Source organism: Lentinula edodes (assembly GCF_021015755.1).
Source record: "Lentinula edodes strain Le(Bin) 0899 ss11 chromosome Unknown C8R40scaffold_3, whole genome shotgun sequence".
In the NCBI taxonomy this organism is placed as follows: domain Eukaryota; kingdom Fungi; phylum Basidiomycota; class Agaricomycetes; order Agaricales; family Omphalotaceae; genus Lentinula; species Lentinula edodes.
In genome coordinates, this window is record NW_025764309.1 from 395,944 (window position 1) to 413,764 (window position 17,821).

General features: G+C 44.8%; 4 protein-coding genes across 4 annotated transcripts; 3 read left to right on the plus strand and 1 right to left on the minus strand.

The window, feature by feature from the left end:
- The first annotated feature begins 307 nt into the window (after positions 1-307).
- Positions 308-1,428, plus strand: C8R40DRAFT_1200842 (uncharacterized protein). Its single transcript, XM_046233119.1, is given in 5 exon segments — positions 308-410; positions 466-693; positions 748-940; positions 960-1,097; positions 1,148-1,428. Coding segments are annotated over 4 exon segments (429 nt in total). The 5' UTR covers positions 308-404; the 3' UTR covers positions 962-1,097; positions 1,148-1,428.
- C8R40DRAFT_1158339 (uncharacterized protein) lies at positions 947-8,874 on the plus strand (the record flags this gene model as incomplete). The annotated part of the gene is made up of 31 exons (XM_046229722.1): positions 947-1,097; positions 1,342-1,709; positions 1,762-1,910; positions 1,958-2,105; positions 2,158-2,415; positions 2,465-2,659; positions 2,710-2,853; positions 2,886-3,215; positions 3,268-3,492; positions 3,544-3,810; positions 3,853-4,020; positions 4,071-4,164; positions 4,226-4,345; positions 4,395-4,573; positions 4,622-4,821; positions 4,881-5,099; positions 5,155-5,304; positions 5,359-5,502; positions 5,557-5,629; positions 5,654-5,695; positions 5,731-5,940; positions 6,014-6,191; positions 6,246-6,355; positions 6,412-6,579; positions 6,633-6,758; positions 6,816-7,070; positions 7,124-7,183; positions 7,246-7,369; positions 7,453-7,454; positions 7,510-7,839; positions 8,323-8,874. 31 exons carry the CDS (start codon positions 947-949, stop codon positions 8,872-8,874), a joined length of 5,739 nt encoding a protein of 1,912 aa, XP_046090750.1.
- Positions 8,875-15,607: 6,733 nt separating this feature from the next.
- C8R40DRAFT_1165908 (uncharacterized protein) lies at positions 15,608-16,224 on the plus strand (the record flags this gene model as incomplete). The annotated part of the gene is made up of 3 exons (XM_046230769.1): positions 15,608-15,722; positions 15,777-15,891; positions 15,969-16,224. The coding sequence occupies 3 exons, from the start codon at positions 15,608-15,610 to the stop codon at positions 16,222-16,224; spliced, it is 486 nt and encodes a 161-aa protein (XP_046090751.1).
- A 906-nt stretch (positions 16,225-17,130) lies between these two features.
- C8R40DRAFT_1034875 (uncharacterized protein) lies at positions 17,131-17,450 on the minus strand (the record flags this gene model as incomplete). Its single annotated transcript, XM_046223463.1, has 2 exons — positions 17,131-17,300; positions 17,354-17,450. 2 exons carry the CDS (start codon positions 17,448-17,450, stop codon positions 17,131-17,133), a joined length of 267 nt encoding a protein of 88 aa, XP_046090752.1.
- Positions 17,451-17,821: the final 371 nt, after the last annotated feature.

Below are 17,821 nucleotides of genomic sequence, written 5' to 3' on the forward strand. Positions count from 1 at the left end.
TGCTCTCAGCGCTCCTCACGCGCTTTCCAGACGCAACGAATCGCACACTAATTGATCAAGCTGCTGTTGAATCTGTATTTTTGAACTCGAAAGCCGCCCGAAAACGGCTCATAAAGGTAGCGAGACTCGATCCTGAACAACCGCTCGTTCGCTCATCTCTTGTAGTATCTTGGACAGGTTCCCAAGAATCGCACGGATCTACTACCTCATTATTCTTGACTAGTTGCTACCCTCAACCCTTACATGCCTGACATTGGGACCGAGCTTGTCTCCATTGTAGGTCCAACATCTGAACATATACTCAGGCGCTATGTAATAATGTAAACGATGTGACGTAGCTTGACGAACAATTCCGCTACCTTCAACGCAAGAAAAATGTGGTCAAAGAGTTTACCGAAGTACGAATGAAGGTACAGTCGCTGTTTTGTGGGTATTGAAACAATCAACTTAACGTTTAAACTGTAGAATATCATGTATCTTTTTTCAAATCTGACCAAGTTTCGTGTCGTACCAACTCACCTTATTCTGCACATCTTAATTCTGTCTGACATTGCTTTGAATATTGGCGAAGCTCCTGAAGACCTCCAGCATGCCAATGCACTCATTGCTTCCAATGTTCGGACGAGGGCTGATACAGGAGGAAGGTCGGAAACATTACTTGATAAAGAGAATCCTCTGCCGAGAGCATTCATGGTGCGTATTCTTTCCCGGACTTGTTCCAACTTGTACACTGGAATTTCGACATAGCCTGCTTCCAGGGTTCTTCGTAACATTGCATTCGGAGAACTCATTGTCAACTTTACGGACGCTCACATATCCGAAAACGTAAATACCCTTTTGCCAGTTCTCATCGACGTTTTACGCGACATACCCGACATCGACTTCGACAAATGCCTATCATGGGAAGGTACTATTCGACTCCCCGTATACCTCATATCCTGTGCTAATGATACAAACAGAATGGGCACTTCCTGATCAGCTTGTTTACTCTGCCTTCCTACGTATCTCGAGCTCACATCCCATTTCCAGCGCACCAGCAACGGAAGCAATTTGCGCGTTCATATCCGATGTGGTAGAAAATATCAAGGCGGGAGATTGTGAGATATCATTACTATGATGTTTTGCAAGTGCTTATCCTTCAGTGTAGCATTGGATGTCCTCACCCAACTTACAACGGCCCTTCATGGAATGTACAGAGCCATTAGCTCCAGGTGTTTCACTTGGAGTCTTTCTCAGTGGCAGATGCTCGCTGATCAACTTAAATACATGTGCTCTCCTGACATGGTGGACCATCTCAATCACCTTATCACTGACCTCGTTGAATCCGACGATTCCGACGAGGGTACTCTTCAACTGTTCAAACTTTCCTTGCCCGATATATTTCCCGTGGACGTCCACTCAGCGGATATTTCATCGTTTGTTGTGTAATTGAAACGCTGTGGACAGTATTGGCACAGGTTTTGGCACCACTTCCTGCTGATATCGTTCCAGGAGTTTCAGAAGCTGTTGCTGCAAATAAAGCCTGGAACTCATTGATGCGACAGGCTGCCATGGAGCTCGATATCGCCGACCAGAAGACCGTTTCTGCCCTGAATAACGTCACCGACTATGCCATGCAATGCTTCACCGACCTTCTCGTCCAGATTGAGGAAATGGACCAGGAGCCTTCTTTAGATACGTATGCTTGGCAGACTATGTCAGAAAGTCTAGTGAGATTTGATCTGGCTTCATATCTACATCAGTCATTTACATTGTCCCTAGAAATTGGCGTCTGTATGTTCAATTGTACTTCGCAAATTCGATGACAAATTGCTTCAACGGCTACTACTTTTGCTCAGTGACGAAGCTCCGATCTTTGATAATCTTGTTCAGGAGGCTGCTCTCAAAGCCACCATTGTTCTCGTTCAAAAGTAAGCTTTGATATATATGTTCCGAGAAATGCTTAAATTTTCTTCAGTTTTCCTAGCAAAGCTTCGCAATTGGCAGCTCATCTTAGACGGTTTGTCACCTCGCCTATCCCCATTTTCGAGTTCGAATTCGCGTCGGAATCTCGAGCACCTCCACCTTTAGCCGCCGCCGCCAAATATCTTGCGTTATGCATCAGAGTAGTTATTCTCTTCCAAATTGCACACTCTTTTTCTGACAGAACTCCTGCAGCTCGCTCCTGGCGATGATCTCATAATGTCAAACATGTACTCGCTACTCAATTATATCGCCGCAACCAGCAAAGAGATATACGAAAGCTCCAGTAATTCACACTTACTGAATTATCCATTATATCAGGGTCTCGATCGTCATTCAGTAGTGAACGTGGAGACCGGCTTACGAGGGCTCTCAGACGACCAAAAAAGATTAGTCGGTATCAGCACGATTTCTGTGGTGACTAGGCTGGCTTTGGAGTTTCGCATGGAAAAGGTCGTGTCTCTCCTTTATTGGTGTTGCAAAGGTCTGACGCGCTACTTAGATGACCCGCTTGACCGTCTTAATGTTGCTTCAACGCTTGCGGTCTGCTGAACCAACTGTGGAAGCAGCCATTGCCTACAACCTTGTTGACCTTGCTTCATCCGCACCCGACAGTTCCTTCATTGATATAATCAGAGCATTCTCCATGATCAACCGCTCAGCCAACCCTGACGACCCAAGATTCTCGAACAACATGGTATGAGCTGTGTCTCATGTCATGTAGTATTTCACTGACTCGCGGACTAGGTTCTTGCTGCCCAAACTCGTTTGGCACAAGAACTGCATCGCCGCCCCGAGCTTTATGAAATATATCTCGTCGAGCTTCTTACGCTCTTTGCTGACAAGGGCGTCGCTACCCAGAACGTGAAGACCGAAAATCATCTCATCAAGGTCTGCACTTATTTTTACCTTACTAACCGAAGACTGAGAGACTTCCAAGTAAGATAGATGATATGATCGAGCAGCTAGCTTCTCTCCTACTCCCCATCGATGCCTTGTTGTCACATGAAGATTTTACCCCTCCAATCGACGAGTCGCCAACTTTGGTTTCCCTGTTCCGTAATATGTGGTTTCTCTGCATACTATTTCACTTTACGACAGATGATAAAGAGGCCACTGCTATGGACTGGCAAAAACCTGCTTTGGCACGTATCGCGACAAAAACACCCGCGATGGTCATGGAGGAATCTCATGATTCCGTTGCTAGTGACGTGGAGTATAACTCTGTCATTCGACAAGACTATGCGCATACGGTGATCCTCTTCGCTACCGGTCGAAGTATTCTTAGCTCATTTGATTAAACAGGTCATATTTAAACATCGTTCGTGTTTGACCAAGCACATTTCGCTTCGTAGTAGCGACATTCGTGGATTGTCTTCAGGTCAAATCATCTTCCTGCTGACTATGCATGACATGGAGAGCATGCGCTCAGCCGCAGGCCTCACCTCTTCTCTCGTTTATTACTTCATCAACGAAAGCTTAAACAGACATCCTGCTTTGAGTGCTTGTATGGATTCTATTGCTGAAAATGTGTGGCGTTACTACAGTTACATCTTTGGCTGTTCTTGAACTACTATTCAGGTCATTCGGGGTTGTATCATTGACCTGAACACCGAGGCAGCCCAACAAGCATTACCGGAAAGACTTTCGGCCGAACTCCGAACGTTGCTCATCTGCGGCATCCATCGTATGGCGAGAGCAAGAGATGTAGCGTCAAAATTCTTAAATCGGCTAATTTCATCTTTCCCATCGCTAATGTGCGATCCCCCGCTGGTATTCGCTATCTTGGAGGTTTTGACATTGCTCCGGCGGGCTTGTGACAATGAGTTCACTGACGAAATATGTCTCGTTGCTCTTTTCGTCTAGTTCTATCAAGCGTGCTTTTCATAGTTCAACCCTGTTTACGAGTTCGAATCTAGGCGCACTGAAATCAAGCTTCATCTACCGGACAGTTACCAAGTTCGAAACGAAATACTTGTTCAACTTCAACGGAATGCCAATACATGGTTTGAACTTGCTCTTGGTCGTGCTCCACTCGAACTTCAGTCAACCTTACAGGTGGGATCTGACATACTCTGGTCTGTTAATATTCTTATATCATACACTAGAAATATCTCGCAGTCGGTCAAATTTCCTCCGATGCTTCTGAACTTGGTGCATATATCGCTGAGAAGTTTGGTAAAGCCATAGGTCCCGTGCAACGTCAACTCAATAAACTCTAGTTATTGCTTTATATACTGCTACTGATGGCGTACCTATATAGCGTCTTTGGCCAAATTGTCAAACTGGAGCTCGGATAAAGCCAAAGTGCTTGCCAGTCAAATCGCCAGCAAGGGATACTTTGCGGGAGAGGCGGCTGGTCTCAGGCTAGCAAGCCGTGTAGGTGGGTGTCTCCTTTTGATTGAAGTTGCCATGATCTCATTTTGTTAAAGCCTCCGACCGACTTGAGCAGCTTCCCCCCCAAGATGCCCCTTCAGGAGAACTCATGGCATTGAAGAAAAAGCTAGCAAAGTCCATGAAGGAAATACGCAGCAAAACCAGTACTCTAACTGTTCAGGACCTGAAACGACTTCTATTTCGGTGCGCTGCTACTTTGATATCGTTGAATAAGGTAAAAAGTTGTCGCACTTCGTAATGCTAAAGTCTCATCAAAGTCTAGAGTGATCACGAGCTATTGCACTATCTAGTATCCATTCCTTTCGAAGTGTCTACCCCTCCTTCAATTTCAGCTGCCATTGAAGTTTGGACGTGGGTCATCGCCGAGAAACCGAGTATCGAAGTTGCTCTTATGAGCGAACTTCTCTCAGCCTGGACTGACACCATCGAAAACGAAAAAGGTATTTTTTCGACCAATCTAAAGTCAGTCAATAATCCTCCATTCGTAATATCGCTCTGGACTAACATACTCCATTGTGTAGCTATGACGACCCATTCTATCATCCTATCAGTTATAGTCCTACTGATAAAGACACCATTGACCTCGGTGCTGCTAATGCTCGTAGACTCTTAACACCTCATGCATTGGTTCCGCAAATACTTCTTAGTCGTCTCCAAGCTGCCAGATATCGTAGACCGGGTGTCATGTTCTTACTTCAACATCTGGTACCACGATCAGCTAGGACACACCAGTCATTCAGGTAAATCTTTACCCTTACTATTATCATCTGCAGTCGGGATTGATGGATGCGCTAGTACCCATGCTTTAGCTCGCGAAGCCCGATTTTCATTCTTGATGTTTGGATTCGAAACTTTAAGGAGCTCGCATCTTGATTCGTTTTGTGAGCATACCATAAGAGAAAGCCTTTATACCATAGCGTACGCCTGGTTTGCTGTTCGGCCGCAGTATGTGATAAATTATGATTCTCTCTGAGTAAGCATGTCTAAATATGAATATAGATGGTCGTACGGTGCCAATCGAGTTCAAATCGATGCAGATGTCAAAGTGCTCTCCGAATTCCTGTCGTATTTGCAAGCAGATTCAATCCGTGATACACTCACTGTTTCGAGTCTCGCGCCGTCGCAATTCGCGCCTCGAGCTTCGTGTAAACCATTACCTGCGTCTTCGGGATTATGTTCTGATATCTGCTCTCGCAGTTTACGCATCCCGTGTCGGGACATCAATCAGCCCCTTCGTTTGTTGGTCGAGAACGAAATTTTCCGTCTCAAGGTGTGAGCCAACCAAATGAATGAGCTTAAAAGCGGCACAGATCATATTGGGATGACATTGATCGAGGTGAGATTTCTGCAAACCCATGTGATTGTAATAAGGTCGAATCCACACAACAGAGCTCGTGGCCTGCTTTGATACGGACTCTCTGGCAACTTAACCCAGCGATTGCTGTTTACTTAACGGAACGCTTCAAGTCGAACGTCATCAGCAGTGAAGTGACCAAACTCGTGCGGTCTTCTACAGCCGATGTGTTGGATGTGCCCGAAGCTTTCAACTTCCTGCTCGGGGAAGGGGTAGAGTTGGCAGCAGTTCGTCGTGATTTAAAGGCTGGTTCTATTGCCCTTTCCCTGAGACGCCCATCTGATTTGATGATTCATCTAGTTGCTTCCTTTGTGGGCACCTGTGCCACCAGTGACCGCCAACACATTCTTTGAACCACGCTACAAGAGCGATCATCTTCTCCTGCAATATGCGCATCGAGTATTGGAGCAACACCCAGTGGAGCTTACATTTTTCTTCGTTCCGCAGGTAGTCCAGGCTCTTACATATGATGAACTTGGTTAGTGGATTACATTTATTGTACACATTCTGTTTAACATTTCAATTTCCGCAGGTTACGTCTCTCGATTCATCTTTGAAACAGCAAAAATTTCGCAGATCTTCTGCCATCAAATCATATGGAACATGAAAGCCAATTGTTACAAAGATGATTTAGCTGAAATTGTGAGTGGTTCACTTTCGTTGTCGTGAAAACGAGTTCTGAATGTTGGCTGTTGCAGGAAGATCCAATGAAACCCATGCTGGACCTTATAACAACTCGGGTGGTCAATTCTCTCTCGGGGGAGGCACGAGCTTTATACGATCGTGAATTTGGTTTCTTCAACGAAGTAACATCGATCTCAGGGAAGCTAAAACCATTCATTAAGAAGACGAAGCCCGAGAAAAAAGTAAGGGTCTCTTTGGGATTTCGAGCTCTATTAAACTTTACGTAATATGAAAGGCCAACATCGACGAAGAGATGGCAAAGATCGTAGTGGACGTTGGAGTATACCTTCCCAGTAATCCTGATGGCGTCGTAGTGGATATACACAAGAAATCAGGCAGACCTCTTCAGAGTCACGCGAAGGTTAGTGAAGAGTTGCATGGATTAAAATCACTTTGATTGATTGCGTCTCTGTTCTAGGCCCCCTTCATGGCAACGTTTAAGGTTCGCAAGGAGCGCATATCTATTGAGAAGGATCCTGAATCTCTGGGCGACAATGGAATCGAGCGTCATGTCGAATTTGATGTTTGGCAACAGACAATCTTCAAAGTCGGAGATGACTGCCGTCAGGATGTTCTAGCGCTACAGGTTATCGCGATGTTCAAAAACATATTTACCTCAGTCGGGCTGACACTTTATCTTTATCCGTATCGTGTAACGGCTACCGCACCGGGTGTAAGTGTACAGCTTTCTTGGAAATTTTCTTGCTTTGACTCGTGGCCTTTCAGTGTGGTGTTATCGATGTCGTGCCAAACGCCACTTCTAGGGACGAGATGGGGCGTGCTAAAGTCAACGATTTATGGACTTTTTTGTGGCTAAATATGGTGGTCAAGATACTATTCCCTTCCAGCGCGCGCGGTTGAATTTCATTCAGTCTATGGCTGCCTACGCCGTAGCGTGTTACATTTTGCAAATCAAGGATCGCCACAATGGAAACATCATGATAGACGGCGAAGGTCATATCGTCCACATTGGTTTGTCTGTTTCTGAATTTATATATATCGAAAATCACGATCTTTTCTTCTAGACTTCGGCTTCCTGTTGGACATTGGCACAGGTGTAAGTCGTGTTTTTCGATCATCTGCAAGTTGTGATACCGATTGTTATTTGATAGGACGTCAAATTCGAGCCATCATCTTTCAAGCTCAAGCACGAAATGATTGTGTTGATGGGTGGACGGTATTCACAGGGATACCAGCTTTTCCAGCATCTGACCGTTAAAGCATTCCTCGCCATTCGCCCTTATGCTGACCAACTAGTCGATACTGTGCAGCTGATGCTACGCACCGGCCTTCCTTCCTTGAAAGGAGAAGGCATAATCAAGCGTTTGAGGGACCGCTACGCGTTAGGGCTAAATGAGCGACTGGCAGCGGAGTATATGATGGGTGTGATTAAGAACGCGCACCAGAATGTGAGGAGTACGGTTTATGACGAATTTCAAAGAGTGCGTCCTCGGTTCTCTTTGGTTGTGCAGAGAGTGATCTTGATCGCATTTTATTTACCCTCCATCTAGGAATTCCGTACAAGTAATATAAGTCCCTATCCATGGTCATGTATAAGTCTTCATAGATACAAGTATTAAGCATGTCATTCCCTGGATTAGATAGCGCGTGTCGATGGACGTGTTTGTGTTGTAACTTCGACGTAATTGAACACGTGCAGAACGCCCAAGTCACGAAATAGTCACACGGCTTCCGCAGGATTAGACGCTGAAAACGTCACCCTCTTAACCTGTTCTGAATCTCTCCGCCAAGCTGTAGAGCTGAGGTTCACTCATTCAGTACTTCCCAATGTCTTCATCACGCCAATCTAATTCGCGATCCCTTCAAGCCTCTCAACCTTTTTTTTTCCATCCGGGTCAAGTTCGAAACCCTTCTTGAATATGTTGAATCTAGTGAGTAGAGGAGCGTACCAAGGCTACACTCAGGCGAATCAGTCTTTTCTCGAAGAGGAGGAGGAGGAAAAGGATCAGTTAGAGAGCGACGCGGAAGGAGACGTAGAACCCGGAGCGCCATTGGCAAATTTGTCCAAATCGCAAAGCAAGAGGCGAATATCTTGTGATACACATTCAAACGTTCGGGGGCAGAACCGGGGTGATGACTCTTCGGATGGAGAAGTACCACAGAGCTTCATGATTAAAGCAACGTTGAAGAGACCGAGGAAGCCGCCGACATCGTCTTTGAAAGGTAAAGAACCTGCCCGAAGACGTCAACAACCTCTACATTCAGCTCCAAGTAGGAGAAAGATACCGCCTTTGCTACCTACCCATACAGTCTCAATACCTCTAAAGCCTTCAGAGGTCGATGAAGGGCCCACTACTCCCGGTGACACATTCAGCCAAGCTTCCGAACGTGAACGTCCAAAGCAGATGCGCGGGCTGGACGCTTATGAACGTGCATTATGGAATTGGGTGAATGTGTACAACTTAGATGCGTTCCTACAAGATGTATCTCTACTACGAAGGGAAAGGAATATATAGTATAGCTTTATCTAGAGGACTTAATCTTTTGTGAGTCTCATACCTCCGTTTCTGTGTGGTGTGATACTAATTCTTTGCAGGACAGTCGGCCTTGTCATTAGTTTCTCCACGTTTCTTATTGGTTGCATTGATTACTCGAGGATTCATCCAGACAAGCAGATGATATTATCAGAAGCAATAGCACTGCGTTTCGAAGTAAGTCATCCATATCTTTTGCTGCGGGATTCTGCCCTAATTTGTCTTAGGTTCTCTGGATTCCCCCTGCTATTCTTCCTCCTCTTTACTGTCTTCTATGTCTGGCAGGTTGCCACTTTTGTCCTAGGCATTATGCGTCTCGTCGACATGTACAACTTCTACACCCATCTTCTCAAGATTCCAGACGTAAGGCCTAGTCTCGTGTTCCCTAAATACTGTACAAACTTATTTCATTCTCAGGCAGACACCTAGACAATATCCTGGGGAGAAATCGTCCGTCGGATAAGTATGATTCGTGAAGAGAACCCGCTTACCGCCATCTCTTCCAATCGTGTCGGCAGTAATGATACGACCACTGCCAAGCTTGACGCGCACGATATTGCGAACAAAATCATGCGACAAGGAAACCACCTCATCGCGTTGTTTAACAAAGACCTGCTAGATTTGCGAGTGCCTCTGCCGACGGTGCTCAAGAGATTTGTTTCTCAAGATCAGAGCAAGACCAGAGGCAAGATGCTCACTCAAGCGTTGGAGTGGAATTTTGGGTTCTGTCTTATGGAGTATCTATTTGACAAACATGGAAGGGTGCGGAAGCTGTTCTTGAAATCGAAGAATCGCGCGGCCCTTATCGAGGGGTTAGTCGTGATCATTCACAAGTTCAGATATATATCTTACATCTTGGCAGACTGGGACGACGATTCGTTTTCATGGGCATTTTCAACGCGATATTTGCCCCCTTCATCGTCCTGTATCTTCTTATGTATTCATTCTTCCGATATTTTGAAGTAAGCATAGTAGTCTTCGAATGTTATAATGACTGACTGAACACAACAGGAATACCACAAAGACCCTTCTACGATTGGTGGCCGGCGGTACACGTCATATGCTCAGTGGAAATTCCGAGAGTTTAATGAACTTCCGCACCTGTTCATTCGCCGATTAGATGAGAGCTACCCATTGGCGAACATTTACATTGTACAGTTCCCAAATGAAAAGATGACTATCATCATGCAGTATGTGTGTTTACTCGTTACGCATGCCTCTGTACGACTAACTTCACGATTGACTACAGATTTGTAGCTTTCATCGCAGGATCCTTTGCCGCTGTTCTTTTTCTCGCCATAGTGTTAGACCCCGACGTTTTTGATCCCAGAAGACAATCGGGTGTTCGATCCAGAGATGCTTATGACGGATGTGTTCAATTACACTCACTACATGGCAGATGAGTGGAAGGAACATTTGCATAGTAAGAAGGTATCTGAATCCATCTAGATGTTTCTAGCTCATTGGCTGATTTTATATGCACGTAGATCCATCAAGACTTCGGAGAACTTTTCGCGATGAAGATCATGATATTCGTTGAACAGGTCCTCTCTGTAGTACTCACACCTTTCGTTTTATAGTTTTCCTTACCCAACTGTGCACCTGCCATCATCGATTTTTTCCGTGAATTTTCTGTGCATGTCGATGGACGTGGTTATGTTTGTAGTTTTGCTGAATTCAATTTTGAACGACATGGCAACGTCAAGGCATGGATTTGGTCTTCGCTGGTCGTTGGTCGTAATGTTCTTTGACTGACACTGTCTTCTTTCCCAGTTTGGTGCCCCGGGCCAGATCGAGGATCAACGAATGCTATCTAACGAAGGGAAGATGGAGAAGAGTTTCCTCAATTTCAAGGCCCAAGCCTAATCCATCTGTGAAAGTTCTGAATCCTGACCCCCGTCTTGTAGGCTGCCAATCCCGAATGGATACCAGACCATTCAGGTTCCTTCTACCTCAGCCGCATACACGACTTCACTGCTGCACATCGTAAGGTGAACTCATTGCTCCGCCGACAGATGGAAAGCTCCGGAGTATCACCATTTACTGCACACCCTGTGAATCCCCCCTCTCCGATACCTGCATGGAAGACTGAAGTTTCCCTGGCGGACAGAGCACAAGAATACGACCGCGCTCTTCTCCAAAGCCAGCATGCTACGCGAAGACAAGGGGTAGGTGGTGGTAGCATCATGGAAATGTCGGTATTGAACCCGCGTGCGGGACCTTCTGCGTCATCGATATTTGGGCCCAGTGTGATGGCGGGTGCGCAGACTGCTGTCCTGGGTGACTCACAAGGGAGTGTGATGCCAGAACCAGCACCAACAAGACCGTCAATTGACGCGGAACTAGAAGAGTCACGGATTGGAGTTATACCTGATGAGGAGGTTGGTCCGGATGGAGAGGTTGGAAGTAGATTGGGTGGATCATATGTAACGGATATGGATATAACGAGTAATCGAGGTTATAGGAGCAGGCGCCGACGGAGAAAGGATCCTTTATCTTTTTAACTTCTACTACGACGACGCTTATCGCTACATCTACGAATACTTGTACTACCCAGTGTCAATTATAAAACACTGTCTGGTTAACTCGTGGCTGAAGCCGGTGAGCGACGTTACACATCATATGTCGACGGCACAAGACGGCCTTCGAGGCGTGTGTACGAAGAAGAGGACGAAGATAGCCTCGAGGATGAAGGTGTGTTGGGGCTCTTGGCGCAGATCTATGGGAGGAGGGATGGACCGAAGCTGGGATGAGACGTATGTAGCTCATTCATTCTAGCTGTTTGTGTCATCTACGTATAACGTTGTAAGTGCTTGCTGGTTGGTCTGCAAGGTGTGTTTGGATAGGATCAGGGCCGGGAGTGTAACGATCTTCAGGTTCATGTTGTAAACAGAGATCTAAACCTGACTAAAGGGATTATAGGGTATTATCCAGGGATTATCATTCTAAGGAGATCAAAGCGTAGTCCGGCATGTGGCGTGATATAGTAGGAACTAATAGTAGCCTCCAAATTTGTTATAGTTTGTTATCCTTCACTTTGCATAATTGCAGTTTTTCACTTTTGGAATTTATCTTGCTCTGTCTCTCTCTGTATATACACACATTCCCAGAATCTGATTGAGCGTTATCTACGCTCACCTCTGCACCTGTTATCTTGGAGTCAGCATGCCCCGCAAAGAGAACCCAGGCCCCCTCTCCGCTCAACAACAACAAGACCTGGTTTCAGAGGGCATCGATAACTTTGAGCTCCCGAAGAGCTTAGTTACGAAGATCGCGAAAAGTGCTGTGAGTACTGACGCGTCGACACGTTGGTACTAATCGTGTTACACTACATGGAATTTTACGGTGATTGAGATGTCGGATGTACTGGCTACTGGAGCACGTACAACCTATTCTCAATTTGCGGATATCAACATTCCTCTATCTTCTGCCTGCCTCGAATGTTGTCATACTCCTAGACTGACTCTGGTCATCTTATAACCTCCAGGAGCTCGAGATACGTAGGAGGGCAGATATCGTCGAGTAAACAAGCTGATCAGGAAGTGCCCATTCCAGAATGACTCTTGTATTCCATTCTCAAAACGTCTACCCATTCCTTGACGATAGAGGAATTGACGACTTCGTCGACTCACAGCCCCTACAAGACGACGACCTTGATAGTAACCATCTCAAACGGTCCCTCAAAAGAATCTTCAAATCAGCTAGGATAGTTTACTGCGATCATTTGGACAACGTTCTTATGTGATCCTGCTGCGCTATAACGGATGCTCTAGCTTAGCGGCGCGTTGTGTTGACGGGCTTAACCTGGTTCAGTTACCACTAATCCCTGACCGTTCTCCTTATGGCTCCCGCTGCCATCCTCTCGGTGCAATCTAGCCAACCAGTCAGCAGGATCCTTCTCCTCTGTTACGGGCATCTTGACAGCTCTTTAGAGTAGTTCACTCTGTCTGATAATAATTTATTTATTCTCAATTCTCGGAAGTGGAACTTTCTATGGTGACGGTGTGGCTTCTAATGTTAACAGTGGCGCTATAAATTCTCCTCGGTTTCTGCCCATCTCCGACCAATTGTCCTACTATCACATCCCATGCTAACAGTATCACGCTCTATTTGTTATTCCTCCCTCTCTTCCCTCGCCATTTGCCGTTCTCCTTCTCGCTCTACCCGTTTTTCAACCTTTTCAACTCTTTTTTGTACTCAAGCTTTCACAAGCACATCGCAACACCAAATCCGGCACAGTACACTACTGCGACAATGAGCCCGACCTAAGCGCCGGAAAGGCCCATGTGCGTGGAAGATGAAAAGCCGAGGTAAATTCTGAAACAAATACCAAAGACATAGGATGCACTACTGATCGTTCACGCAATACACAAGCAAGAAAAATCAGATGCTGAAAATCAAGTGTACGCGATAATGCTCACGAAATGTTTCACACTGCACCCATAACTTGCACCCTTCTTGACCTCACAATTCCAGAAGTGATCCCCGCAGTAGCATCCAATATTTGACACATTGTGAGTATTGGGGTCATAGACGCAACCATTGATAAGACGTCTGAAAAGAGTAACGCAAATAGTGGAAGATGCTTGACGTATATCCACGTACCAACTCCAGCGAGATCCAATTTCAAGAAGAAACTCGAATTAACACACCGTAAGTGATGTATGAGATTGCTAAACTGGGATGTTGCCGTCTGTCTCTAACGATCATCGGAATGGGACCTAATGGCACCAAATGGTGAGGAGAAAGACAAAGAACAGTTTAGTAAACGATAGATAGAATAGAGCCAATGTAATCGAACAGAATCTAAACAAAAATGTCAATATGATTCGGAATCGAAATAGTCCGAATCTAATGCACCTGAACTCTTTGCGTATGTCAAATTGTGAACGCCAGAAACGAAATTTTAAAGCCGAAGGACGCTGTGACATGCAAAGATGACGCCCGCATGAGATGCTATAGTTTCTGGAAAAAGCTTGTAAGAATATAATCAATGTAAAGAATTTGTTGCGGTACCTATGCAACAACCGAAGAATATTGTGGTAAATCGGGATATCGTTTCTATGGCCCATGGAGAAATGATAAGTGATTTTTCGAGCTCATTGGAAGCAAATCGCACGCTAAGGTCGCTCCAGCGAATTAGTGGCGAATCCAATGATGGAGGTAAAAATAGCCAATTTCCCCAAGTAAACGCTCACAAGCATCCACAGAAGTCGACGTTGATCCAGGCCGTAGCACAAGACGCCAGCCAAACTAGAACCTAGTTAAAGGCTACCGGGATTCATCAAATGCGGCATTGAAGCTCACCAATTCGCTGCTATGTCCAATCTTATCTTCTTCATCACTGTCTTTGTCTACTGTCCCATCCTCTCTCTTTGGTTCTGAGTCACCATTATACAATAAATGACGATATACAGCGCGTTCTAAGAGCAGTAAATCAATAAGCAGCCTTATCATGTTCGACGTATGGATCACCGAAGGAAATGACAATTGGGCTATAAAATTACTTGGGGACTGAGATTTGAGCTTTGACTCCAGAATTTGAGGGTACGAACACGGTGGTCTAGTCGAAGGTTGTAGCCAAAACAATATAAAGGTAAGGAACCAGTGAGTACAGGTCACCCCGGGAAGAGAAAAAATTCCGCTCGACGGAATTATCAAAATTCAGTTCGACTGATATATCATGTGACCGGCGATGTGCCTGATATAGCTTATCTGCAGTCACATGATATATCAGTTACACTGAATTGTTACAATTCCGTCGAGCGGAATTTTTTCTCTTTCCGGGGTGCTAGTACTAGTGCCACGAATGGACATGATGCTTATAAAGACTGGTAAAGAAATTGTGGCACTGGTGGTACTCCCTTACTTGCCAAGCGCCCGTATTTCTAGATCGGCTGATTTCGGTCCGTTCATGTTATCTCACTATCATTACTACCCTCGCAAGCTCTTCTGTCAACTGTGCTCCATAAAGAAAATCAATCACATGCATCATCACAGCCTCAAGTTGAGGGCCCTGCCTCCCTAGAATTGCCCTAGAAGCACACGAAACAATGTATCATATGACATAGGATTACCTTGCATTGTCGGATCAATCGTCGGACGAGTGATCCTACACGGATACACTTTTCGTATCATATTCCGATCACCTCCGCCGGAAAAGGAATATTTTAATCAAACTCACCCCTAACGCGTTCTGTTGTCGACGTCGAAGGAGTCATCGTCCCCATCAGATACATGTTCTGTGATGATGAGTAGTAGATGATATCGTCCTTTGTCATCATCGTCATCGTTGTAGGAGGGATTGTGCTGATACTCTTGTGGCGTAGGCGTCAATAATTGATCATCATTCGTCTCAATTCGTAAGCAAAAAAGCCATCGTTGGTGTTGTAGAATTAATGCTTAGAAGTCATCCGACTGAGACCTGAGTTATGCTCAGAGGTCGGGAGTTGCAAGCGTGAATTAAATTGATTGACACTCGAGTATTCGTATTGCCCTCGATCCTATCTAGCTAAATTTCCTCGAACCTATAGGGTTCTCCAATCTAACCTGTGTAATCAAGCTCTCCAAACTTTCATCGGCTACCATTCCACTACTTATGCTGTTGTCATACCTCGATATCAAAGGCGGCCATATGGTGCTTATTCTCGAATCCGGAAAACGATATCGACCAGGTTTTCCGCTTTTGCCAAGATAACCTTGAACATCAGCGACAATGTCCTTTGTGATACACGCAACAGCATCCTTTCTGCAAGTTTGTCAAAATCTCATTGATGCATTCTATCTCATTGGCTGGGCAGAGGATATCATTACTGGTGGTGACATGCGAGGTGGAAGTCCATCCAAGGAATCGTCATCCGAATCGTAATTGGGCGTCATATTAGGAGTACGAGATGATCGAGACGAATGTGGATGTCTGAATCGTCTGCAACGCCACGGTGTCGTTACAGATACGACGGATGTATTGACAATTGTTGATGTTCAGACGGAGGATACTGCGTAATACAGGTTGAGCTCCTCGCCTGCCTTACATCCCGTTCATACTCTTGCTCTTGTTCGTGACAAGGTACATACAGACAGGCTTGTGAAGTAACTCCGATCGACGAGGATTCGGGAATTACTATTCGGTTGGATGAATACAATTTAAGCTCGAAAGCAGCCCGTATGAGTTCGGGTTATTGCGAGAAAATTGCGCTCATTTCAAGAGATGAAGAAGATTCAGCGCCAAAAACCATGAATCAGTTCAACGCTGCGATACCCCCGGCCCTTGCGCCGTTACAATATATGGATCAGGATATCATACAAGGTCGAAACGCTGCCACTCCTGCCTGAAGCTGCAGTAATGTGATTATACAATGAGAAATAATGCAGAATGGCTAAGGAGGATCACCGCCACCTACTGCATATTTCCGAAAACTCGAGTGTTTGCAGGAACTGGCAGCTTCAGATGCAGTGGGCAAAAGACAATGAGGTGGGAGCAGAACCAGAATAAGTGGAATGTTCCTATCCATACGAAGGTATCATGCCAAGCATACGCAAGCTCCTTCAGGAATATGTGATGGATATGGCGCCAATTTACCACCTATCCTGGTAGGTGACTCTGGGTCCGCGTCCTCGTCCAATTGCAACGCTCGCCCGAATGCTATTGTCTCAAGCGTGCGCTCAACTGCTGGAGGAAATAATTCACAACAAAGCTAAGCCTCCTCAACAATCACATTAGCTTTCAAATCACTGAAAAATTGGGGAACAACAACATCGTTATATGTCATTCCCCTGAAAATGCCATCTTCTATAACATCATCCATGATATCAAATACAACCACCAGCTGAATTGTTTAGTAAGATCAGGTGCAGCAATTGGTTAGATAGACACAACGGAGCCATTATCAGTGATGAACACGGAAGCAACATCAACATCCAAACGCTGTGCTTGCATTTATATTTGCCCGGGCCAAAAGAAAAATCCTGGCTACATAACACTTTACACTGACAGCTCAGGCTGAGAGCAAAATTTTCATATTGTTTCGGGTGATTTGGCTGCTGGAAAATGCGCTCAACTTCTGTCAGATTTTTTACCTATATCCACAGCTCTTGCAAATGGAATTGAGATACATTTCAAAAACTTGGTCTACTTATACTGTACCTATATGTAAATTACTGCATTTACTCAGATGCTGTTTTCCATTGCCTAAATATTGATCATTAGATATCAAACATTACATCAGTGAAGTCTATACTCTACCTTCTTCTTTCAAGCCATTCAACAAGCTTGCTCCCATCAGTTTGCCAATCTTTATCACCACCAAGAGCACGGATTTGGATATAGCTTTCCACAAAGTTATTCACTGTGATATTTTTTATAAGAGGCCGCAGATAGTTGGTTTTTCTTCGACAATTAGGACAACTTTCTGAACCCTATCAGTGTAAATATTAAACCAATGAATGTTAATAGAAATGATACTGAAACTTGCTTGATCAAATAACCATTCATCTGCACAAGGACCACAAATTGTGTGGCCACAAGGATTGAGTGTTTGAGCTGAAATACTATGGTACATGTCAAAGAATTGTTCATTCAGAACATAATAATACTTTCAATATGTCTTGGCAGCTACACACAATTAAAATATTTGTAAACCATTGATATAGTGGATTCACAGTGCAACATACATTGGACAAGTCAAATCTGCTTCATATAGATTATCTCGAGATAGACAATCATGCTTGTTGTCAAGTTTTTGGTCATTATTGCTGCTATCAAATGCAGTCACATATAATTCTGGATATGTCTTTGTACCATCTAAGTTGTGTCACAAACAATACTGTTTAACAAATGTAATTGGATATGGTTTGATACTCACTTGTCAATAAATTTTCAGCATTGGAATTTGTAGAATGTACTGAATTATGAGGCAAGGGCGTCGTATGG

Bases quoted from the DNA above. Each gene is read 5' to 3' on its own strand.
- C8R40DRAFT_1200842 (XM_046233119.1), top strand. The intron at 694-747 runs GTGCGTATTCTT...ATTTCGACATAG, and splicing joins CTCTGCCGAGAGCATTCATG to CCTGCTTCCAGGGTTCTTCG.